At 38.4% G+C, this 25,530-nt stretch overlaps 3 protein-coding genes across 6 annotated transcripts in view; all 3 read left to right on the top strand.

Moving 5' to 3' along the window:
* Positions 1-7,647, top strand: part of LOC145738325 (C3 and PZP-like alpha-2-macroglobulin domain-containing protein 8) — a 44,608-nt gene extending 36,961 nt beyond the window's left edge. For 3 of the 4 annotated variants that reach the window (XM_081993123.1, XM_081993125.1, XM_081993124.1), the window contains 3 exons: positions 659-809; positions 870-1,021; positions 6,362-7,647. In XM_081993123.1, coding sequence (XP_081849249.1) covers positions 659-809; positions 870-1,021; positions 6,362-6,971 — 913 coding nt within the window. In that variant the 3' untranslated portion in view covers positions 6,972-7,647. The remainder of the gene's footprint in view (positions 1-658; positions 810-869; positions 1,022-6,361) is intronic. The other variant, XM_081993126.1, reaches the window with a different exon arrangement.
* A 64-nt stretch (positions 7,648-7,711) lies between these two features.
* Positions 7,712-12,470, top strand: Nmd3 (60S ribosomal export protein NMD3). The gene is made up of 6 exons (XM_081993136.1): positions 7,712-7,872; positions 7,933-8,218; positions 8,551-8,791; positions 10,226-10,742; positions 11,826-12,050; positions 12,232-12,470. The coding sequence occupies exons 1-6, from the start codon at positions 7,829-7,831 to the stop codon at positions 12,419-12,421; spliced, it is 1,503 nt and encodes a 500-aa protein (XP_081849262.1). The 5' UTR covers positions 7,712-7,828; the 3' UTR covers positions 12,422-12,470.
* Positions 12,471-14,178: 1,708 nt separating this feature from the next.
* Positions 14,179-25,530, top strand: part of jing (AE binding protein 2 jing) — a 39,564-nt gene continuing 28,212 nt past the window's right edge. Inside the window, exon 1 of the mRNA XM_081993337.1 lies at positions 14,179-14,518. Coding sequence (XP_081849463.1) covers positions 14,235-14,518 — 284 coding nt within the window. The 5' untranslated portion in view covers positions 14,179-14,234. The remainder of the gene's footprint in view (positions 14,519-25,530) is intronic.

Here is a 25,530-nt window from a genome sequence, read left to right as displayed (position 1 = left end):
TATCCAATGACATAAAAAACACTAAAAAATTGAGTACAGTCAGGGAGGAAAGTGGTGTCAAAGTTGGAACTGTCAGAGAGACAGTTTGAAAGAACAGTCAGGTACAAAATCACCTGTAAAACCCACTTGGAGTGTGAAAATGACAGTTTTAAGTACATTTTTGGAATCCTCATTAAATTTCCTATCCAATGACATTAAAAACACTAAAAAATTGAATACAGTCAGAGAGAAAAGTGGTGTCAAAGTTGGAACTGTCAGAGAGACAGTTTGAAAGAACAGTCAGGTACAAAATCACCTGTAAAACCCACTTGGAGTGAGAAAATGACAGTTTTAAGTACATTTTTGGAATCCTCATTAAATTTCCCATCTAATGACATAAAAAACATTACGAAATCATGTACAGTCTGGGAGAAAAGTGGTGTCAAAGTTTGGACTGTCAGAAACACAGTTTGAAAGACACTTGGAGTAAGAAAACGACTGTTTATATCAAATTTTGCTACGGTCCTGGATTTTGCAACTACTTTACCGGGTTAACGCAAAATATCAGGACCGTACTGGCCCAAAAAGTCTCTAATAGAAGTTACAACAGAACTTTGAAGCCCTCTAGCGGCTAAACCGTGCGCAGGGCAAATAGGACGGGGAACACGTGATTTTTTAGGTTAGTTACGGTGTCGTTGGCAACGTCCGGCATGGAACTGACAGAAACGATCGTACTGGACAAGGACAAGAGGTCTGCGGTGTTGTACCCGCCCACCATGCCCACCAAAGTGTTTGTGTACGCCACGGGGGCGGGCTGCGCGACAATCCAAGTAAGTCAGTGCCCGTCTGTCATATTCCTCCTGTCAGGATTTTCCGGGGATTTTTTGAAGGGCCAAACGACGTTTTCCACTTACGCGACAAGGGAACGAACGGCGTTACTGGAAATTCGCGCGGAAATTGCCGAGGAAATCGCTGCCGATCACAGTTCGTTAGAGGAAATCGAAGGAAAATTGCCCAGTCTCAAGATACGCACCTGTTTGAGGTTAGTTTGGCTGTTTGACCTAATCCAATGTCAGATTCTGACGGTTGTGTCAAAATTAGACATTTTTGGCCGCCAGATGTCTCTGGAAGCCATTTTGAGTTGCCAGAGGCCTCTGAATTCTCTTAAAATTGTTTCAAAGCTGCCAGATGCCTCTGGAAGTCATTTTATGTTGCCAGAGGCCTCTGAACTCTCTTCAGTACAGTCAGGGAGAAAAGTTGTGTCAAAGTTTGAACTGCCAAAAAGACAGTCAGGGACAAAAGCGCCTGTCGAACTCACTTGGAGTGAAAAAATGACAGTTTTAAGTACATTTTTGGAATCCTCATTAAATTTCCTATCCAATGACATAAAAAACACTAAAAAATTGAGTACAGTCAGTGAGAAAAGCGGTGTCAAAGTTGGAACTGTCAGAGAGACAGTTTGAAAGAACAGTCAGGGACAAAATTGCCTGTCAAACTCATTTGGAGTGAAAAAATGACAGTTTTAAGCACATTTTTGGAATCCTCATTAAATTTCCTATCCAATGACATAAAAAACACTAAAAAATTGAGTACAGTCAGTGAGAAAAGCGGTGTCAAAGTTGGAACTGTCAGAGAGACAGTTTGAAAGAACAGTCAGGGACAAAATTGCCTGTCAAACTCATTTGGAGTGAAAAAATGACAGTTTTAAGCACATTTTTGGAATCCTCATTAAATTTCCTATCCAATGACATAAAAAACACTAAAAAATTGAGTACAGTCAGTGAGAAAAGCGGTGTCAAAGTTGGAACTGTCAGAGAGACAGTTTGAAAGAACAGTCAGGTACAAAATTGCCTGTCAAACTCATTTGGAGTGAAAAAATGACAGTTTTAAGCACATTTTTGGAATCCTCATTAAATTTCCTATCCAATGACATAAAAAACACTAAAAAATTGAGTACAGTCAGTGAGAAAAGTGGTGTCAAAGTTGGAACTGTCAGCGAGACAGTTTGAAAGAACAGTCAGGGACAAAATTGCCTGTCAAACTCATTTGGAGTGAAAAAATGACAGTTTTAAGTACATTTTTGGAATCCTCATTAAATTTCCTATCCAATGACATAAAAAACACTAAAAAATTGAGTACAGTCAGTGAGAAAAGCGGTGTCAAAGTTGGAACTGTCAGAGAGACAGTTTGAAAGAACAGTCAGGTACAAAATTGCCTGTCAAACTCATTTGGAGTGAAAAAATGACAGTTTTAAGCACATTTTTGGAATCCTCATTAAATTTCCTATCCAATGACATAAAAAACACTAAAAAATTGAGTACAGTCAGTGAGAAAAGTGGTGTCAAAGTTGGAACTGTCAGCGAGACAGTTTGAAAGAACAGTCAGGGACAAAATTGCCTGTCAAACTCATTTGGAGTGAAAAAATGACAGTTTTAAGTACATTTTTGGAATCCTCATTAAATTTCCTATCCAATGACATAAAAAACACTAAAAAATTGAGTACAGTCAGTGAGAAAAGTGGTGTCAAAGTTGGAACTGTCAGAGAGACAGTTTGAAAGAACAGTCAGGGACAAAATTGCCTGTCAAACTCATTTGGAGTGAAAAAATGACAGTTTTAAGTACATTTTTGGAATCCTCATTAAATTTCCTATCCAATGACATAAAAAACACTAAAAAATTGAGTACAGTCAGTGAGAAAAGCGGTGTCAAAGTTGGAACTGTCAGAGAGACAGTTTGAAAGAACAGTCAGGGACAAAATTGCCTGTCAAACTCATTTGGAGTGAAAAAATGACAGTTTTAAGTACATTTTTGGAATCCTCATTAAATTTCCTATCCAATGACATAAAAAACACTAAAAAATTGAGTACAGTCAGTGAGAAAAGCGGTGTCAAAGTTGGAACTGTCAGAGAGACAGTTTGAAAGAACAGTCAGGGACAAAATTGCCTGTCAAACTCATTTGGAGTGAAAAAATGACAGTTTTAAGTACATTTTTGGAATCCTCATTAAATTTCCTATCCAATGACATAAAAAACACTAAAAAATTGAGTACAGTCAGTGAGAAAAGCGGTGTCAAAGTTGGAACTGTCAGAGAGACAGTTTGAAAGAACAGTCAGGTACAAAATTGCCTGTCAAACTCATTTGGAGTGAAAAAATGACAGTTTTAAGCACATTTTTGGAATCCTCATTAAATTTCCTATCCAATGACATAAAAAACACTAAAAAATTGAGTACAGTCAGTGAGAAAAGCGGTGTCAAAGTTGGAACTGTCAGAGAGACAGTTTGAAAGAACAGTCAGGGACAAAATTGCCTGTCAAACTCATTTGGAGTGAAAAAATGACAGTTTTAAGCACATTTTTGGAATCCTCATTAAATTTCCTATCCAATGACATAAAAAACACTAAAAAATTGAGTACAGTCAGTGAGAAAAGCGGTGTCAAAGTTGGAACTGTCAGAGAGACAGTTTGAAAGAACAGTCAGGGACAAAATTGCCTGTCAAACTCATTTGGAGTGAAAAAATGACAGTTTTAAGTACATTTTTGGAATCCTCATTAAATTTCCTATCCAATGACATAAAAAACACTAAAAAATTGAGTACAGTCAGTGAGAAAAGTGGTGTCAAAGTTGGAACTGTCAGCGAGACAGTTTGAAAGAACAGTCAGGGACAAAATTGCCTGTCAAACTCATTTGGAGTGAAAAAATGACAGTTTTAAGTACATTTTTGGAATCCTCATTAAATTTCCTATCCAATGACATAAAAAACACTAAAAAATTGAGTACAGTCAGTGAGAAAAGCGGTGTCAAAGTTGGAACTGTCAGAGAGACAGTTTGAAAGAACAGTCAGGGACAAAATTGCCTGTCAAACTCATTTGGAGTGAAAAAATGACAGTTTTAAGTACATTTTTGGAATCCTCATTAAATTTCCTATCCAATGACATAAAAAACACTAAAAAATTGAGTACAGTCAGTGAGAAAAGTGGTGTCAAAGTTGGAACTGTCAGAGAGACAGTTTGAAAGAACAGTCAGGGACAAAATTGCCTGTCAAACTCATTTGGAGTGAAAAAATGACAGTTTTAAGTACATTTTTGGAATCCTCATTAAATTTCCTATCCAATGACATAAAAAACACTAAAAAATTGAGTACAGTCAGTGAGAAAAGCGGTGTCAAAGTTGGAACTGTCAGAGAGACAGTTTGAAAGAACAGTCAGGGACAAAATTGCCTGTCAAACTCATTTGGAGTGAAAAAATGACAGTTTTAAGTACATTTTTGGAATCCTCATTAAATTTCCTATCCAATGACATAAAAAACACTAAAAAATTGAGTACAGTCAGTGAGAAAAGCGGTGTCAAAGTTGGAACTGTCAGAGAGACAGTTTGAAAGAACAGTCAGGGACAAAATTGCCTGTCAAACTCATTTGGAGTGAAAAAATGACAGTTTTAAGTACATTTTTGGAATCCTCATTAAATTTCCTATCCAATGACATAAAAAACACTAAAAAATTGAGTACAGTCAGTGAGAAAAGCGGTGTCAAAGTTGGAACTGTCAGAGAGACAGTTTGAAAGAACAGTCAGGTACAAAATTGCCTGTCAAACTCATTTGGAGTGAAAAAATGACAGTTTTAAGCACATTTTTGGAATCCTCATTAAATTTCCTATCCAATGACATAAAAAACACTAAAAAATTGAGTACAGTCAGTGAGAAAAGTGGTGTCAAAGTTGGAACTGTCAGCGAGACAGTTTGAAAGAACAGTCAGGGACAAAATTGCCTGTCAAACTCATTTGGAGTGAAAAAATGACAGTTTTAAGTACATTTTTGGAATCCTCATTAAATTTCCTATCCAATGACATAAAAAACACTAAAAAATTGAGTACAGTCAGTGAGAAAAGCGGTGTCAAAGTTGGAACTGTCAGAGAGACAGTTTGAAAGAACAGTCAGGGACAAAATTGCCTGTCAAACTCATTTGGAGTGAAAAAATGACAGTTTTAAGTACATTTTTGGAATCCTCATTAAATTTCCTATCCAATGACATAAAAAACACTAAAAAATTGAGTACAGTCAGTGAGAAAAGCGGTGTCAAAGTTGGAACTGTCAGAGAGACAGTTTGAAAGAACAGTCAGGGACAAAATTGCCTGTCAAACTCATTTGGAGTGAAAAAATGACAGTTTTAAGTACATTTTTGGAATCCTCATTAAATTTCCTATCCAATGACATAAAAAACACTAAAAAATTGAGTACAGTCAGTGAGAAAAGCGGTGTCAAAGTTGGAACTGTCAGAGAGACAGTTTGAAAGAACAGTCAGGGACAAAATTGCCTGTCAAACTCATTTGGAGTGAAAAAATGACAGTTTTAAGTACATTTTTGGAATCCTCATTAAATTTCCTATCCAATGACATAAAAAACACTAAAAAATTGAGTACAGTCAGTGAGAAAAGCGGTGTCAAAGTTGGAACTGTCAGAGAGACAGTTTGAAAGAACAGTCAGGGACAAAATTGCCTGTCAAACTCATTTGGAGTGAAAAAATGACAGTTTTAAGCACATTTTTGGAATCCTCATTAAATTTCCTATCCAATGACATAAAAAACACTAAAAAATTGAGTACAGTCAGTGAGAAAAGCGGTGTCAAAGTTGGAACTGTCAGAGAGACAGTTTGAAAGAACAGTCAGGGACAAAATTGCCTGTCAAACTCATTTGGAGTGAAAAAATGACAGTTTTAAGTACATTTTTGGAATCCTCATTAAATTTCCTATCCAATGACATAAAAAACACTAAAAAATTGAGTACAGTCAGTGAGAAAAGCGGTGTCAAAGTTGGAACTGTCAGAGAGACAGTTTGAAAGAACAGTCAGGTACAAAATCACCTGTAAAACCCACTTGGAGTGAGAAAATGACAGTTTTAAGTACATTTTTGGAATCCTCATTAAATTTCCTATCCAATGACATAAAAAACACTAAAAAATTGAGTACAGTCAGTGAGAAAAGCGGTGTCAAAGTTGGAACTGTCAGAGAGACAGTTTGAAAGAACAGTCAGGTACAAAATCACCTGTAAAACCCACTTGGAGTGAGAAAATGACAGTTTTAAGTACATTTTTGGAATCCTCATTAAATTTCCTATCCAATGACATAAAAAAGACAAAAAAATTGAGTATAGTCAGGGAGAAAAGTGATGTCAAAGTTGGAACTGTCAGAACTCTTTTAAAACTGTTTCAAACCTGCCAGATGCCTCTGGAAGCCATTTTGAGTTGCCAGAGGCCTCTGAACTTTCCTAAAACTGTTTCAAAGCTGCCAGATGCCTCTGGAGGACATTTTGAGTTGCCAGATGCCTCTGGAAGCCATTTTATGTTGCCAGAGGCCTCTGAATGCGTTTAAAAAAACTGAAATTTGACAGGTGGAAAGGTGACAAGCCGTCACCGGTCATTCGATTAGAGCACACGTTGTTTTCGGGCTTCGAAGTGACGGCGCCGCCGCCCCAATTGGAGGGGCAGCACGACAAAATGGCGGCGATGGAGCACGGCAGCCACGGCGACGCGGCGTGGTTCGTTTTCGCCAACGTGACGTCACCGTGTCCGGTGTGCGTGCGTTTTCACGCGCGCACTCCCTACGTCATTTCCGGTTTGAGGCCGGCGTACGCGCAAGCGTATCCGGTCGGACGGCCCGATTTGACCGTGGGGACGTTTTATCACGCGCGCGATCGCAATTCGCTGCTGCTGAGAGCGGTGAGCGGTGACGATTTGATCGCGTGGTTTGGCGCAGAGGGCGCGCGCGCACGCGAACCAGACGCGTCGTGCGTCAGTAAAACCAAAAATGCCACGAGACGCCACCAGGTGGCGCGCGTCAACACCGCAAAACTGCCTACCAGACCGGTTCAAGTCGACAAACCATCCAACGAGTACGTTTTACTCGACAAAGAATCGCTGTGGGATCTCATCAAGGAGGCGGTAAACGATGACGTCAAACGAAAGGAACTGTCAAACATGCTAAGAGAGACAGACGATTAATTTAACTCGATGGGCTGTCAAAAATGTGACAGAGCGACCTTACAATGCAATTCTTGGATATTTTTAGTTACTCTCGTACCGACACGTCATTTGACAGTCGAGTTACGGAGACTGTCAAAATGACAGTCGAGTAGCACAAACCTAATTTTCTCTCTCTCTTGCGAATAAAACGGAGCAATAATTAAAATTAATCGTTGAAAATGTTGTAAATTGACAGCGTGTCAATTTTTTTTTTAGGTTAAGTGTTGTTAAAATGTCGTGATGACGTCATAATATATTATTATTATCGCCGCGCACTTTGCAAAATCCAATCAGTAGGTTTACACGTTTCAAATCAAAAACGTTTACTCTTGCCACATTTAGATATTTACATAATATATAGGTATACATATACATATATAATATAATCGCTGTAAATATATGTGTACTTAAGGGGGGATGGTTGACGTTAAATAAAAAGAAAAAAACAAGTTAACAGGAAGCACAAAGTTCTGATTGGATGGTACTTGACAGTAAGTGTCAATTTCCCCCCCTTAAAAACAAAAAAGAATATCCGCCCATTTTGAACCTAATAATGATTGTTTTTGTCGAGCACCTTTTTCTTTGTCAACTGTCAATTTTTCGCTTAATTCTTATTAATACTCGACAGTTTTAAATAAATTATCGTATATTTGCATTTTAGTGGGTTTTTTTTTTAATAAACAATCCTAAAAGGCTTTTAGCAACATTGCATGGTCAATCACACTTTGGCAACGCTGTCTGTGTGTGTATATGATGATAAGTAAGAAGAGACTTGAGAACGTAACCTCAAACTGTCATCCGTCAGAAAGGGTCCTGTTGTGTTTTTAAGGTTAAAGATGGAGGCCCTAAACCTAGAAAATCAGGATTTAACCAGAATAATGTTAGTTTAGAAGTGGGTTTTCTCTGTGTGTGTGTGTAAGTGACGTGTTTTCGCTTGCAGAAGATGCTGTACGTGCGGCTTGGAAATCGAACCGAACCCCTCAAACATGTGCGTGGGCTGTTTGCGGAACCAAGTCAACCTGACCGAGGGCATTCCGGAGCAGGCAACGTTGTCGTTTTGTCGCGGTTGCGAACGTTACCTACAGCCCCCTTCCGATTGGGTGTCCTGCTCTTTGGAGTCACGCGAACTACTCACCTTGTGCCTCAAAAAGCTCAAAGGACTCAATCGGCTCAAGCTGGTCGATGCTGGTTTTGTTTGGACTGAACCGCACTCGAAACGAATCAAAGTGAGTACGTTTTAGCTTTCAGCCCCAGTTTCATAACCTCAAAAGTGATTCTTCGGGGGTAATATCTCTAGTGCATTTAATTTTTCAGGAAAAACGAGTTTCAAAGTAATTTGTTTTAAAAACCATTGCTGAAAAAATTGCACACTCCATTGCAACCGTTGCTGTGAGGAGTGTGCAATTTTTTCAAATTTTTTTTTCCGGAAAAACTGCTGACATCTAAGTTGACAGTTGTCAAGTGATTTTTCCACTTAAAATTTACATTTGTTATACTAATTCTTGATAGCGATTGGTCAAAATTGTTAGGAAGGAAATAATCTCAAAAATTTTTTTAGGTTAAATTGACAGTACAGGGTGACGTTATGGGGGCCATTTTACAAAAAGAATTTGTGGTGATCTACACTATTCAGCACCAGATGTGTGATCAGTGTCATCGCACCGAAGCTAAAGACTTTTGGAAGGCCCTGGTGCAAATTAGACAGAAAGCGGAGAACAAAAAGACGTTTTACTACTTGGAACAGCTGATTTTGAAGCATAAAGCGCACGAAAACACTTTAGGAATCAAACCGATTCACGGTGAGTACTGTCAATTTGACATTGTTACTCGTTTGGCCGCTAGAGGGCGTCAAAGTCACCCTTAAACTAATTTTGACACTTCAAAGTGTTAGCTTTCAGAAAATATGGCGGCTCCAGTTAATTAGTTTAGTCCGTTGGCCACTAGAGGGAGTCAAAAACGAATTTTGACATTTCTCACTTTGACCTCGAATAACTCGCTTATTTGACATTTTGAGTGAGTAGTGAAAAACTCCAATTGGAGAATTCTGGACGATTTTTTTTGGAAAACCAGAAACAGCACCGAGTCACGTAACTTTCATCGGAATTTCGCCATCGGCGCAGAAAAGAGGAAAGCTATTTTTGGGATCGTCGTGCACTTTGGGCTCTCGTTTATTTTAACCAAAATCTCGACGTCAGCTGTCAAATAACCGAGTTATTCGAGGTCAAAGTGGGAAGTGTCAAAATTTCTTTAAGGTGAAACTCGGTTGACTTTGACGCCCTCTAGCGGCCAAAGGACTAAACCGATCAACTTGAGCGGCCATATTTTCTGAAAGCTGACACCTCGGGCTACATTTTTGCTTCAATGACATTTTGACGTCAACTGTCAAATAACCGAGTTATTCGAGGTCAAAGTGAGAAGTGTCAAAATTTCTTTAAGGTGAAACTCGGTTGACTTTGACGCCCTCTAGCGGCCAAAGGACTAAACCGATCAACTTGAGCGGCCATATTTTCTGAAAGCTGACACCTCGGGCGACATTTTTGCTTCAATGACATTTTGACGTCAACTGTCAAATAACCGAGTTATTCGAGGTCAAAGTGGGAAGTGTCGAAATTAGTTAAAGGTGAAAGCTTTGTTGACTTTGACGTCCTCTAGCGGCCAAAGGACTAAACCGATCAACTTGAGCGGCCATATTTTCTGAAAGCTGACACCTCGGGCTACATTTTTGCTTCAATGACATTTTGACGTCAACTGTCAAATAACCGAGTTATTCGAGGTCAAAGTGGGAAGTGTCAAAATTTCTTTAAGGTGAAACTCGGTTGACTTTGACGCCCTCTAGCGGCCAAAGGACTAAACCGATCAACTTGAGCGGCCATATTTTCTGAAAGCTGACACATCGGGCTACATTTTTGCTTCAATGACATTTTGACGTCAACTGTCAAATAACCGAGTTATTCGAGGTCAAAGTGAGAAGTGTCAAAATTTCTTTAAGATGAAACTCGGTTGACTTTGACGTCCTCTAGCGGCCAAAGGACTAAACCGATCAACTTGAGCGGCCATATTTTCTGAAAGCTGACACATCGGGCTACATTTTTGCTTCAGTGACATTTTTACGTCAGCTGTCAAATAAGCGAGTTATTCGAGGTCAAAGTGAGGAGGTGTCAAAATTAGTTTTAAGTTGACTTTGACGTCCTCTAGCGGCAGTTTTCAAGTTATTCGTTAATTTGAAATTGCAGGCGGTTTGGATTTCTACTACGCCACCGAATCGCACGCAAAAAAGATGGTGGACTTTGTCAGTAGCGTGTTGCCGTGCAAATGTCAACATTCCAAGAAACTGATGTCGCACGACATTCACAGCAACGTGTACAATTACAAGTTTACGTTTAGCGTGGAAATTGTGCCGATCAGCAAAGACAGCGTCGTCTGTCTGCCGAAACGGTTGACGCAAACGTTGGGCGGCATTTCGTCGTTGTGCGTCGCGTACCGCGTGACCAACGCAGTGCACTTGATTGATCCGTCACGTGGCCAAATCGGCGAACTGTCCAGCGCCAACTATTGGCGGTGGCCGTTTCGAGCGATCTGCGACCCGAAACAGCTGGTCGAGTACACGGTAATGGACGTGGAAGCGATCATGGACAAGGACAGGACGATTTTTCCGGGACAAGGCAATTTGTCCCAGAAACACGTTTTGGCCGATGTTTGGCTGGTACGCACCTCGGAATTGGGCTTGAACGACAATATGGTACATTCCAGGTAAATACTTTTTTTTTTTTTTGACAGATGACACTTTTGAATAAGATGACAGTTTTGAATTTTTTCAAAATGTGTCAATTTGGCAACGTTACAAATTAGGAAACCCACCAAAAAAAAAATAAAAATTAGGAAAATTTGGCTAATTTGGCAACGTTGCAAAAAAAACCTCTCAAATTGACACTTTTGATTAAAATGACAGTTTTGAATTTTGCAAAATGTGTCAATTTGGCAACGTTGCAAAAAAACCTCTCAAATTGACACTTTTGATTAAAATGACAGTTTTGAATTTTGCAAAATGTGTCAATTTGGCAACGTTGCAAAAAAAACCTCTCAAATTGACACTTTTGATTAAAATGACAGTTTTGAATTTTGCAAAATGTGTCAATTTGGCAACGTTGCAAAAAAAACCTCTCAAATTGACACTTTTGATTAAAATGACAGTTTTGAATTTTGCAAAATGTGTCAATTTGGCAACGTTGCAAAAAAAAACCGCTCAAATTGACACTTTTGATTAAAATGACAGTTTTGATTTTTGCAAAATGTGTCAATTTGGCAACGTTGCAAAAAAAACCTCTCAAATTGACACTTTTGATTAAAATGACAGTTTTGAATTTTGCAAAATGTGTCAATTTGGCAACGTTGCAAAAAAACCTCTCAAATTGACACTTTTGATTAAAATGACAGTTTTGAATTTTGCAAAAGGTGTCAATTTGGCAACGTTGCAAAAAAAACCTCTCAAATTGACACTTTTGATTAAAATGACAGTTTTGAATTTTGCAAAATGTGTCAATTTGGCAACGTTGCAAAAAAACCTCTCAAATTGACACTTTTGATTAAAATGACAGTTTTGAATTTTGCAAAATGTGTCAATTTGGCAACGTTGCAAAAAAAACCTCTCAAATTGACACTTTTGATTAAAATGACAGTTTTGAATTTTGCAAAATGTGTCAATTTGGCAACGTTGCAAAAAAACCTCTCAAATTGACACTTTTGATTAAAATGACAGTTTTGAATTTTGCAAAATGTGTCAATTTGGCAACGTTACAAATGAGAACCTCTTAAATTGACATTTGACGTGTCCAGGACGCATTTGGGTCACGTGCTGAAACCTGGCGACGCCGTTCTCGGTTACAATATGGCGGACAGCAACGTCAACGATCCGAACTTTGACAAGCTGGACCGAACGACGATTCCCGACGTGATTTTGGTGAGAAAACATTTCGGCGATCGATCGGCGCGGAAACGTCATCAGCGTCAGTGGAAATTGAAACGTTTGGCCGGCGAGGAAACGGCAAGCGTGGACGGCAGGTGAGTCTTGTCCGCGCCATCTTGGATTGCGTCGAGTGACAGTTGACAGTGACACTGAGCGGCCATTTTCGACTCATTCGAGAGAAAATCCAAGATGGCGGTCGAAATTAACAAAAAAAATAATTGAAAACTTGATTTTTGCGTACTTTTTCGGCTTAACCCAATTACTGGTTGGTTTCAGGGAGTTTAACGAGTTTATGGACGATTTGGAGGAGGATCCCGAGTTGCGACGTAACGTAAACATTTTCCGGGATAAAAACAACATGGCGGTCGACGCGTTCGACGCCGACTACGATTCGAATTGTCCGCGTATCACGCTCGAGGAAATGCTCGACGATTTGGACCTTGAAGACGTCGAAATGGCCGAATAAACCTTAAAATGTAATTAAAAACACAAAATAAAACGTTCAAATTCCGTTATCAGGTGCTTTATTCCAGTTCAACACCCTGTATTTCATTTTCTAAAATTTAATACAGTCAGGGACAAAATTGCCTGTAAAACCCACTTGGAGCGAGAAAATTACCGTTTTAAGCACATTTTTGGAATCCTCGCTAAATTTCTTATCTAGTGACATCAAAAACACTACAAAATCAAGTACAGTCAGGAAGAAAAGTGGTGTCAAAGTTTGAATTGTCAGAAACACAATTTGATAAGACAGTCAGTGACAAAATTGACTGTAAAACCCACTTGGAGCGAGAAAATTACCGTTTTAAGCACATTTTTGGAATCCCCATTAAATTTATTATCTAATGACATACAAAACACTAAAAATCAAGTACAGTCAGGAAGAAAAGTGGTGTCAAAGTTTGAATTGTCAGAAACACAATTTGAAAAGACAGTCAGGGACAAAATTGTCTGTAAAACCCACTTGTAGCGAGAAAATTACAGTTTTAAGCACATTTTTGGAATCTTCATTAAATTTCCTATCTAGTGACATCAAAAACACTACAAAATTTAGTACAGTCCGGGAGAAAAGTGGTATCAAAGTTGGAACTGCCAAAAACACAGTTGAAAAGGACAGTCAGGGACAAAATCGCCTGTAAAACCCACTTGCAGCGAGAAAATTACAGTTTTAAGCACATTTTTGAAATCCTCACTAAATTTCCTATCTAGTGACATCAAAAACACTAAAAAATTTAGTACAGTCAGGGAGAAAAGTGGTGTCAAATTTGGAACTGCCAAAAACACAGTTTGAAAGGAGAGTCAGGGACAAAATTGTCTGTAAAACCCACTTGCAGCGAGAAAATTGCAAGAAAAAACATTTTTGTTATCCGCACTAAATTTCCTATTCAATGACAGAAAAAAACACTAAAAAATTGAGTACAGTCAGGGAGAAAAGTTGTGTCAAAGTTTAAACTGCCAGAAAGACAGTTTGAAAAGACAGTCACGCACAAAATCACCTCTAAAACCCACTTGAGCTAAGAAAATGACTGTTTTATCACATTTTTGGAATCCTCACTAAATTTCCTATCTAGTGACATAAAAAACAGTACGAAATCAAGTACAGTCAGGGAAAAAAGCTGTTTTAAAATTTGAACTGTCAGAAACACAATTTTAAAGGAGAGTCAGGGACAAAAAGTCCAAAAATTGTATAAAAAAAAAAAACAGGAAAACGGTAGGTATACCGTTTTAACGACAGAGTTGGCAACATTGAAAAATAGCTAAACACTCTCGCTCTCTACGTTCATAATAGCGTTATCTTTGTCTACAGATGGCGCGGCAGGCGTTCCGAATGCAACTCGATGTCATTTACCCGCAAAACTTGTTCAAATTATGTAATTGTCGATCGGCCAATGAACGACGTGTGCGTTTGAGAGGGGGTGTGACGTCACTAAGCCTCCCTCTACCGTCAATGATCGGTCACAATCGGTCTGCGGCTAGGTTGCCAATTTTACCAGTTTAAGTTGAGACACTCCATAAAAACCAAAAAATAACTAAATATGTAAGTTTAAATTGAACACCCTATATAGTATTTTAATTGAAATGTAATTTTTAAAACGTCAAGTTGCACAGGACTTGATTATGACGTCAGGACCACTTTCTGTAAGTTTCCTATTTGTTAGGGGCAGAAACGATGCGGCAACGTGGCGCGACAATGACGCGCAGCCGCTTCGGCAAGAACCGCCGATCGACGAACGAAGGGGCCGAGAGAAGAAGAAGCGTCCAGTGCGAGCGCGTCCAAAATGGCAGACGGTTTGCATGCGGGCGATTCGTACGGGCACGCCACGAAAATCCAGAAAAGTTTAGTGAAAATCGGCGAAAATGTAACGGGACGCGCGCAAATCGAGTCGCTAAAGGCGCCCCGCGACGCGGGGCCGACGCCCGAAACGCCATCGAGTGACCAGTTCGTGAATTTGAGGTGCACCCAACAAAATGGAGCCCGACACGAGGGATTGCTGGACGACGACGAGGAGTGCAGGAAAAAACGATGCGTCGACAGATATGACAGCTCCGAATCGTCTGACAGGTACGTCAAGTTTGTTGTTGTTATTGTTTTGCTTAATAAGTCAAGTTCAGTGACAAAAAATCATTCCCCCCCCCCTCAATTATCCCTTGTCTAGAGAACATTACGGTATACAGGGTTATAGACCAGTATATTTAGACAACTTGTGGAACACTCTGTATATTATCTAATCTAATAATAGAGTTCTTTTCCTTCTGATTCCAAAAATATGTAATAAGTTGACATTTGGTTCCGCCATTTTCAAATTATTGACATTTAAACAAATGTCTTTTAAAATCATAGTTGCCGTGGATTTGTTCCATGGCATACTATGATTTCCTGGTCACATTGTCTTTTAAAATCATAGTTGCCATGGATTTGTTCCATGGCATACTATGGTCACATTGTGACGTGTTTTTACATATTCGGTTTGTTTAAGATTAGATTTGACATTTCACCGTCATTAAGGGATGACGTAACTTGACAGTTGACTACGTTATCGTGACGTTCCGTCTCGCTCAGTTTGCCTGCTAGTAATAGAAAAGGAATGACAATTATTACGTCACTCTGTCACTAGCCCTCTGGGACTCTATCTGTCAAAGTAGGTTGAAGGGATAACAAAGGGTTGCGCACCCTACGCGCATCATTCCCACCCTCATCTCTACGAGTCTTTTGAGAGTGACACGTGCCCTTCGGCCATAATTTGCATCTAAACAAAGTTGGGGAGATTGCCAGAAAAAATCAATAAAAGTTGAACAAAGATGACGACAAACTCTGGGTGACACGTGTCAGTCTTGTCAAAGTAAAACTATTAGACGGAGAACATTCCCCCCGGTTTGATACCTCGATGGTCCCCGATTGCATTATGCGGTCAGTGCATCGTTCAGCTTGCAAGAGCACCAAACTAGTTTTTGTGTTTTCTCTCTCTCTCTCTCTCTTCGTTTTCCTGGCCCCCCTTGACGACCGTCACGTTCTCGCACAGCTGTATACTCCATCTCTCTCTCTCTCTCTTAGGTACCACACGCTCAGTCTGTCTCGCTCACTCCTAAAACCCAACCGTGGTAGGTAGAGAGAAACAGGTTGAATTATGGGGCTCTTGTCTAGGCGGTCACTCAAATTCAGTCAGATTTTGTACGTAAAAATTGAAACAAAAAAATGGCTGTCAAACCGCAGGTGTCAACTGGCCTTTACAGTGTTGTCAGCCTTACAGTCGTCTAATCAAAGTCACGTGATGTGTCTGTTACAATTTCAGTTTTTGAATCACATTTTAATAGTCACGTGACTAATTTTTCAAGGTTCAAAGTCAGGTGACGTGCAATTGAAGTTTGTACAAAATGTCCAAATTTGATTCACCAATTTTCCAAATTGAACGTCACGTGACTGGTTTTTGTCAACGTCAACTTGTCTTTACACAGTGTTGCCAGCTCAAAAATTGTGTATTGTCCAAGTCACGTGACGTGTGTCTAAATTTAAATTACCACTTTTCCAAGTGTTTCCTTTAAATGACAGGTGTTTTTATTTGACACGTGCTAACTTGGTTACTACGACAGTTGGAAGATTCGTTCAAACGTCAAAATATAATCCGTAATTTCAGGCAACCGTACAGAAAAAATTTTTTGTTTGTAAAAATTTTTTTTCATTTTTTTTTTAACTGTTTAGTCACTTAACCTAAGAAAATCAATTTTTTTAAACCTAATCTAAAAACTGTCACGTGATTTTTTATTTTTTTATTTTAATTTTTAAAAAAACAGCGACGTAACCAGAATAAGTCATTTTAATTGAATTTATTTGAATAATTCAATCTACGGGATTCAGGTTAATTTTGCGACTACCCACCACTGGAATTAATTTAGGCGGCCATTTTGTATGATAAAATTACGTCATCATAGTTGCAGTTTGTGCGGCTGCATAGTAAAACGGAGCGAAAACAATGCAACGGAAAGTAACTTAGAATAGGTTAAGGTCGATAGTAAAAGCGCTATACAGTTTTGCAACCGCTGACATTTTCTATGTTCAAACCAGTGGCGTGCCTTGAAATTGTTTGGTGCATCCAGTCAGTTTTTGGCCTTGTATCTCCTTAAGGAGGCCCTTAAGGGCAAAAATACTTGGATACAATCTTGTAGAGGATGAAATTTCCTACAATTTCGTTTCTTTAGCATTTTTTGTAGCTTCGTAAATAACGGAGTTATGCTCGACCAAGGAGTTACTAATGCACCTCTGTGAGTGCATTGTACCCAGTTTCCGGCCTGTAACTCCCTTAAGAGGCCCTTTAGGGCGAAAGTCATTGAAATAAATCTTGTAGGGAATGAAATTTCCTACAATTTCATTAAAATCACTTGGAAAACAGGGACGTACTTACGAGGCAAAAAGTGACTTAATGATATCTCTGTGAGGTAAAAAGTAAATTTTGAAAATTTCTCCTCTCAAAACTAGGACAGGTACGGACCTGATTTTTTTGGTCAAAAATAGCCACAAGCCTCAGCTACTACCACAAAAAAATTTCATTAAAATCCCTTAGAAAACAGGGACGTACTAAGGGAAAAAGTGACTTAATGACGTACGTCACTCTGTGAGGTAAAAAGTAAATTTTGAAAATTTCTCCTGTCAAAACTAGGGTAGGTACGGACCTGATTTTTTTGGTCAAAGGTAGCCACAAGCCTTGACTACTTCCACAAAAAAAAATTCATTAAAATCACTTGGAAAACAGGGACGTACTAAGGGAAAAAGTGACTTAATGACGTACGTCACTCTGTGAGGTAAAAAGTAAAATTTGAAAATTTCTCCTGTCAAAACTAGGGTAGGTACGGACCTGATTTTTTTGGTCAAAGGTAGCCACAAGCCTTGACTACTTCCACAAAAAAAAATTCATTAAAATCACTTGGAAAACAGGGACGTACTAAGGGAAAAAGTGACTTAATGACGTACGTCACTCTGTGAGGTAAAAAGTAAAATTTGAAAATTTCTCCTGTCAAAACTAGGGTAGGTACGGACCTGATTTTTTTGGTCAAAGGTAGCCACAAGCCTTGACTACTTCCACAAAAAAAAATTCATTAAAATCACTTGGAAAACAGGGACGTACTAAGGGAAAAAGTGACTTAATGACGTACGTCACTCTGTGAGGTAAAAAGTAAAATTTGAAAATTTCTCCTGTCAAAACTAGGGTAGGTACGGACCTGATTTTTTTGGTCAAAGGTAGCCACAAGCCTTGACTACTTCCACAAAAAAAAATTCTATAAATTCACTTGGAAAACAGGGACGTACTAAGGGAAAAAGTGACTTAATGACGTACGTCACTCTGTGAGGTAAAAAGTAAATTTTGAAAATTTCTCCTGTCAAAACTAGGGTAGGTACGGACCTGATTTTTTTGGTCAAAGGTAGCCACAAGCCTTGACTACTTCCACAAAAAAAAATTCATTAAAATCACTTGGAAAACAGGGACGTACTAAGGGAAAAAGTGACTTAATGACGTACGTCACTCTGTGAGGTAAAAAGTAAATTTTGAAAATTTCTCCTGTCAAAACTAGGGTAGGTACGGACCTGATTTTTTTGGTCAAAGGTAGCCACAAGCCTTGACTACTTCCACAAAAAAAATTCATTAAAATCACTTGGAAAACAGGGACGTACTAAGGGAAAAAGTGACTTAATGACGTACGTCACTCTGTGAGGTAAAAAGTAAAATTTGAAAATTTCTCCTGTCAAAACTAGGGTAGGTACGGACCTGATTTTTTTGGTCAAAGGTAGCCACAAGCCTTGACTACTTCCACAAAAAAAAATTCATTAAAATCACTTGGAAAACAGGGACGTACTAAGGGAAAAAGTGACTTAATGACGTACGTCACTCTGTGAGGTAAAAAGTAAAATTTGAAAATTTCTCCTGTCAAAACTAGGGTAGGTACGGACCTGATTTTTTTGGTCAAAGGTAGCCACAAGCCTTGACTACTTCCACAAAAAAAATTCATTAAAATCACTTGGAAAACAGGGACGTACTAAGGGAAAAAGTGACTTAATGACGTACGTCACTCTGTGAGGTAAAAAGTAAAATTTGAAAATTTCTCCTGTCAAAACTAGGGTAGGTACGGACCTGATTTTTTTGGTCAAAGGTAGCCACAAGCCTTGACTACTTCCACAAAAAAAAATTCATTAAAATCACTTGGAAAACAGGGACGTACTAAGGGAAAAAGTGACTTAATGACGTACGTCACTCTGTGAGGTAAAAAGTAAATTTTGAAAATTTCTCCTGTCAAAACTAGGGTAGGTACGGACCTGATTTTTTTGGTCAAAGGTAGCCACAAGCCTTGACTACTTCCACAAAAAAAAATTCATTAAAATCACTTGGAAAACAGGGACGTACTAAGGGAAAAAGTGACTTAATGACGTACGTCACTCTGTGAGGTAAAAAGTAAATTTTGAAAATTTCTCCTGTCAAAACTAGGGTAGGTACGGACCTGATTTTTTTGGTCAAAGGTAGCCACAAGCCTCGGCTACTACCACAAAAAAATTTCATTAAAATCCCTTAGAAAACAGGGACGTACTAAGGGAAAAAGTGACTTAATGACGTACGTCACTCTGTGAGGTAAAAAGTAAAATTTGAAAATTTCTCCTGTCAAAACTAGGGTAGGTACGGACCTGATTTTTTTGGTCAAAGGTAGCCACAAGCCTTGACTACTTCCACAAAAAAAAATTCATTAAAATCACTTGGAAAACAGGGACGTACTAAGGGAAAAAGTGACTTAATGACGTACGTCACTCTGTGAGGTAAAAAGTAAATTTTGAAAATTTCTCCTGTCAAAACTAGGGTAGGTACGGACCTGATTTTTTTGGTCAAAGGTAGCCACAAGCCTCGGCTACTACCACAAAAAAATTTCATTAAAATCCCTTAGAAAACAGGGACGTACTAAGGGAAAAAGTGACTTAATGACGTACGTCACTCTGTGCGGTAAAAAGTAAAATTTGAAAATTTCTCCTGTCAAAACTAGGGTAGGTACGGACCTGATTTTTTTGGTCAAAGGTAGCCACAAGCCTTGACTACTTCCACAAAAAAAAATTCATTAAAATCACTTGGAAAACAGGGACGTACTAAGGGAAAAAAGTGACTTAATGACGTACGTCACTCTGTGAGGTAAAAAGTAAATTTTGAAAATTTCTCCTGTCAAAACTAGGGTAGGTACGGACCTGATTTTTTTGGTCAAAGGTAGCCACAAGCCTTGACTACTTCCACAAAAAAAAATTCATTAAAATCACTTGGAAAACAGGGACGTACTAAGGGAAAAAGTGACTTAATGACGTACGTCACTCTGTGAGGTAAAAAGTAAATTTTGAAAATTTCTCCTGTCAAAACTAGGGTAGGTACGGACCTGATTTTTTTGGTCAAAGGTAGCCACAAGCCTTGACTACTTCCACAAAAAAAATTCATTAAAATCACTTGGAAAACAGGGACGTACTAAGGGAAAAAGTGACTTAATGACGTACGTCACTCTGTGAGGTAAAAAGTAAAATTTGAAAATTTCTCCTGTCAAAACTAGGGTAGGTACGGACCTGATTTTTTTGGTCAAAGGTAGCCACAAGCCTTGACTACTTCCACAAAAAAAAATTCATTAAAATCACTTGGAAAACAGGGACGTACTAAGGGAAAAAGTGACTTAATGACGTACGTCACTCTGTGAGGTAAAAAGTAAAATTTGAAAATTTCTCCTGTCAAAACTAGGGTAGGTACGGACCTGATTTTTTTGGTCAAAGGTAGCCACAAGCCTTGACTACTTCCACAAAAAAAAATTCATTAAAATCACTTGGAAAACAGGGACGTACTAAGGGAAAAAGTGACTTAATGACGTACGTCACTCTGTGAGGTAAAAAGTAAATTTTGAAAATTTCTCCTGTCAAAACTAGGGTAGGTACGGACCTGATTTTTTTGGTCAAAGGTAGCCACAAGCCTCGGCTACTACCACAAAAAAATTTCATTAAAATCCCTTAGAAAACAGGGACGTACTAAGGGAAAAAGTGACTTAATGACGTACGTCACTCTGTGCGGTAAAAAGAAAAATTTGAAAATTTCTCCTGTCAAAACTAGGGTAGGTACGGACCTGATTTTTTTGGTCAAAGGTAGCCACAAGCCTTGACTACTTCCACAAAAAAAAATTCATTAAAATCACTTGGAAAACAGGGACGTACTAAGGGAAAAAGTAACTTAATGACGTACGTCACTCTGTGAGGTAAAAAGTAAAATTTGAAAATTTCTCCTGTCAAAACTAGGGTAGGTACGGACCTGATTTTTTTGGTCAAAGGTAGCCACAAGCCTTGAATACTTCCACAAAAAAAAATTCATTAAAATCACTTGGAAAACAGGGACGTACTAAGGGAAAAAGTGACTTAATGACGTACGTCACTCTGTGAGGTAAAAAGTAAATTTTGAAAATTTCTCCTCTCAAAACTAGGACAGGTACGGACCTGATTTTTTTGGTCAAAAATAGCCACAAGCCTCAGCTACTACCACAAAAAAATTTCATTAAAATCCCTTAGAAAACAGGGACGTACTAAGGGAAAAAGTGACTTAATGACGTACGTCACTCTGATGTGAGGTAAAAAGTAAATTTGTTTTTTTTTTTTTTGTCACGTGACTAGCTAAATTATCTTTCAAAAAACCACGCGATTATGTCACCTAATAAGTAAAAATGTGTCCAGATAATGCAAAAAATTCAATTTAACGCAAAACGCGTTTCTGCGATTTTGACAGTGGTCACGTGACCGTCTAGCTAAATTGTCCTGTCAAATCACGTGACAACTGTCACTAACTAAATTCAATTGTTTTTATTAACGATACACGATGGCTTTTTCTCGAATGTAGTCAATTGTTTAGTGCACACATGGTTTACCTTGATTTTTATGGTTTTTGTTGTTATTAATTGGTTGCATCAAGGTAACCACCACCTTCAGGAAACTGCATATAAACTCGCACTATACAGTGTGTCCCAAATTGGTTCACATAATATAAGTTGTAGAGAATTTCATCCTCTACAAGATTGTATTCAAGTGTTTTTGCCTTTAAGGGCCTCCTTAAGGAATTATAAGGCCAAAAAGTGACTGGATGCACCAAACTGTTTTTTCTCTTAAATAACTCCATTTTGACTGAGCGTAGCTCCGTTATTTAAGGAGTTACAGCAAAAGTGTTAATAATGAAAGTTGTAGGGAATTTTATTCCCTACAAGATTCGTTTCAACGACTTTTGCCCTAAGGGGTCGTTTAAGGGAGTTACAGACTGAAAACTGAGTGCAACGCACTCCGATAATCTTTGATGGAGTTTCGACAGAGCGTAACTCTATTATTTGGAGAGTTACGTCAAAAGTACTGAGAAGGGAAATTGTAGGGAATGGAATTCCCTACAAGATTTGTTTCGACGACTTTTGCCCTAAAGGGCCGTTAAAGGGAATTACAGGCCAAAAACACGTTTTTTACGTTTGACACTTTAAATTACACTTTTGACATTTTTCTGCGGGTTTTTTACCATTTACGTGTCAGCCTTGACATTTCTGTTTTTTCGGCATCATTTTTTTCAAATTTGTCACTTTTTACGTTTGACACTGGTCAGTGTCATTTTTTGACTTTTGACACTTTTAGTTTTTACTTTTGACGTTTCTGAATCCAGATAATAAACTTTGACGTCAAATCTGCGTGTGGACACTTTAGAGAACAATTTTTGATTTTGACAGTTATTTGAGGAGTTATCGCAAAAGTGCTAAAAATAGAAATTGTAGGAAATTTCATTCCCTACAAGATTTATTTCAATGACTTTTGCCCTAAAGGGCCTCTTAAGGGAGTTACAGGCCGGAAACTGGATACAATGCACTCACAGAGGTGCTTTAGTAACTCCTTGGTGGGGCGTAACTCCGTTATTTAAGGAGATACAAAAAAATGGTAAAGAAAGAAAATTGTAGGGAATTTCATTCTCTACAAGATTGTATTCAAGTGTTTTTGCCCTTCAGGGCCTCCTTAAGGAGATACAAGACCCTGATTGTCATTATTTGGTTTTTTAGTGAATTAGTGAAAAATCCGAACTGGTCGGTAGTTGAGTGTTTGGACTAGTTCGGACGTGTCCTTCTGTATACGACCCATCCCTAAATCTAATATTTGGACAGATGGTCATCTGACCTAACCCTCCCCCATCCCTGAACGGTTGATTAAGCTTCCGATGAGGGTGAATTGCCATTTTAACGATGAAAACTGATTAAAATTCATTCAAAATGGCGTCAAACCTGATGATGGTAACCGGGAAACACGAAACGATTCGTTTTGTAATTTTTTTTTTTTTTTTAGCCAGTTTCAAATAAGTGGCAACCTCGATTAAACAAGAATATTAAATTTTTTATTTTTCTTGACAATTAGGCGAATCTCATTAATTGGTCAAGAAAAAATGTTTTTTTTTTTCTTCAAAATTAGCTCTAAAAACTGGTTTAATTTTTTCCTGACAATTTTTGGATAAATTGTCAAGAAGAATTTGTTTTTTTCTTGAAAATTGGCATTTAAAACAAGAAGTGACACGTTTACACAAATTCAAGATGGCGGCTTTGATGATGAGTGACCAAAAAAGATGACGTTTTAAGACGCCATTTTGTGGTTCTTTTATTTCACAGTCAAATTGCATAAATCTAAGGTGGCGGTGCAAAACGGCTTTTTCCTACTCTAAAACAAAATGGCGGACAGAGGAGGTGTTTTGGCACAATTTCAATGACCTACTAAGATTGTAGGATTAAATTCTAATTAACGACACCGGAAATGAAATGCAAAAGGGGGCGCTAAGTGTACACTTCCGGTTTTTTTCCTGTGGGGGGATTATTTTAGTTTTGATTTCTCTTCTGATTTTGAGTAAAACCGACTACTGGAACCGTTTGCTATCGTCCCTGAAAACGGCCTAAAACTTGGGTGGTATTGATCGGGCAAAGGGCTCGTCTGACTCGGTTTACGCTCTCTCTATCTCTCTCAGACTCGTGCAGCTGTAAACGTGCCTATCGACACGTTCCCCCTCCCCGCAACATCTGCCTGATCCTCTTTTGTTTTGTGTTTTTTTTTTTTTTTTTCCCAAAACATTTGCTCAAATCTAAGGCTCCTTTATGCACTCCCAGTTAACTCGACTGTCAGAGAGATTTAGTGAACACGAAATATTATTTGAATGGTCACGTGACCGTTTTCAATTTAAACTGCTTTAAATCTTTCAAAGTCATGTGACTCGTTTGGTGGAGGTTGCAAAAACAGTCACGTGACTGTGTTTATATTAAAAATGGTATTAATAATGTATTGTAAGTTGAGTATAAAATTTAGCCCCTATTTGACTGACAAGGTGTGAACTTTTATATGTCGATGGATAGCCAATGAAATGGGCTTTCCAGTGATATGGCAACTTTGGCTGATTGGTTCAGTAGTTTGACCGCTAGAGGGCTTCAAACTTGACTTACATTTTCTGTCAAATTTTTTTGCACTGCTTTGTTTAAACCTCTCTACCTGCCTTATTTGACTGACAAGGTGTGAACTTTTATATGTCGATGGATAGCCAATGAAATGGGCTTTCCAACGATATGGCAACATTGGCTGATTGGTTCAGTAGTTTGACCGCTAGAGGGCTTCAAACTTGACTTAAATTTTTTGTCAATTTTTTTTGCACTGCTTTGTTTAAACCTCTCTACCTGCCTTATTTGACTGACAAGGTGTGAACTTTTATATGTCGATGGATAGCCAATGAAATGGGCTTTCCAACGATATGGCAATTTTGGCTGATTGGTTCAGTAGTTTGACCGCTAGAGGGCTTCAAACTTGACTTAAATTTTCTGTCAAATTTTTTTTGCACTGTTTTGTTTAAACCTCTCTACCTGCCTTAATTGCCCGACAAGGTGTGAACTTTTATATGTCGATAGATAGCCAATGAAATGGGCTTTCCAACGATATGGCAACATTGGCTGATTGGTTCAGTAGTTTGACCGCTAGAGGGCTTCAAACTTGACTTAAATTTTTTGTCAAATTTTTTTGCACTGCTTTGTTTAAACCTCTCTACCTGCCTTATTTGACTGACAAGGTGTGAACTTTTATATGTCGATGGATAGCGAATGAAATGGGCTTTCCAACGATATGGCAACATTGGCTGATTGGTTCAGTAGTTTGACCGCTAGAGGGCTTCAAACTTGACTTAAATTTTCTGTCAAATTTTTTTTGCACTGTTTTGTTTAAACCTCTCTACCTGCCTTAATTGCCCGACAAGGTGTGAACTTTTATATGTCGATAGATAGCCAATGAAATGGGCTTTCCAACGATATGGCAACATTGGCTGATTGGTTCAGTAGTTTGACCGCTAGAGGGCTTCAAACTTGACTTAAATTTTTTGTCAAATTTTTTTGCACTGCTTTGTTTAAACCTCTCTACCTGCCTTATTTGACTGACAAGGTGTGAACTTTTATATGTCGATGGATAGCGAATGAAATGGGCTTTCCAACGATATGGCAACATTGGCTGATTGGTTCAGTAGTTTGACCGCTAGAGGGCTTCAAACTTGACTTAAATTTTTTGTCAAATTTTTTTGCACTATTTTGTTTAAACCTCTCTACCTGCCTTATTTGACTGACAAGATGTGAACTTTTATATGTCGATGGATAGCCAATGAAATGGGCTTTCCAACGATATGGCAACATTGGCTGATTGGTTCAGTAGTTTGACCACTAGAGGGCTTCAAACTTGACTTAAATTTTTTGTCAATTTTTTTTGCACTATTTTGTTTAAACCTCTTTACCTGCCTTATTTGACTGACAAGGTGTGAACTTTTATATGTCGATAGATAGCCAATGAAATGGGCTTTCCAGTGATATGGCAACATTGGCTGATTGGTTCAGTAGTTTGACCGCTAGAGGGCTTCAAACTTGACTTAAATTTTTTGTCAATTTTTTTTGCACTGCTTTGTTTAAACCTCTCTACCTGCCTTATTTGACTGACAAGGTGTGAACTTTTATATGTCGATGGATAGCCAATGAAATGGGCTTTAAATGTCTGGTCAATATATTTTT

Source organism: Ips typographus, linkage group LG15 (genome assembly GCF_016097725.1).
Source record: "Ips typographus isolate SLU linkage group LG15, UJ_Ityp_2.0, whole genome shotgun sequence".
Classification (NCBI taxonomy): Eukaryota; Metazoa; Arthropoda; class Insecta; order Coleoptera; family Curculionidae; genus Ips; species Ips typographus.
Note: the sequence above shows the minus strand (reverse complement) of the source record. Positions and strands in the feature narration are given on the sequence as shown.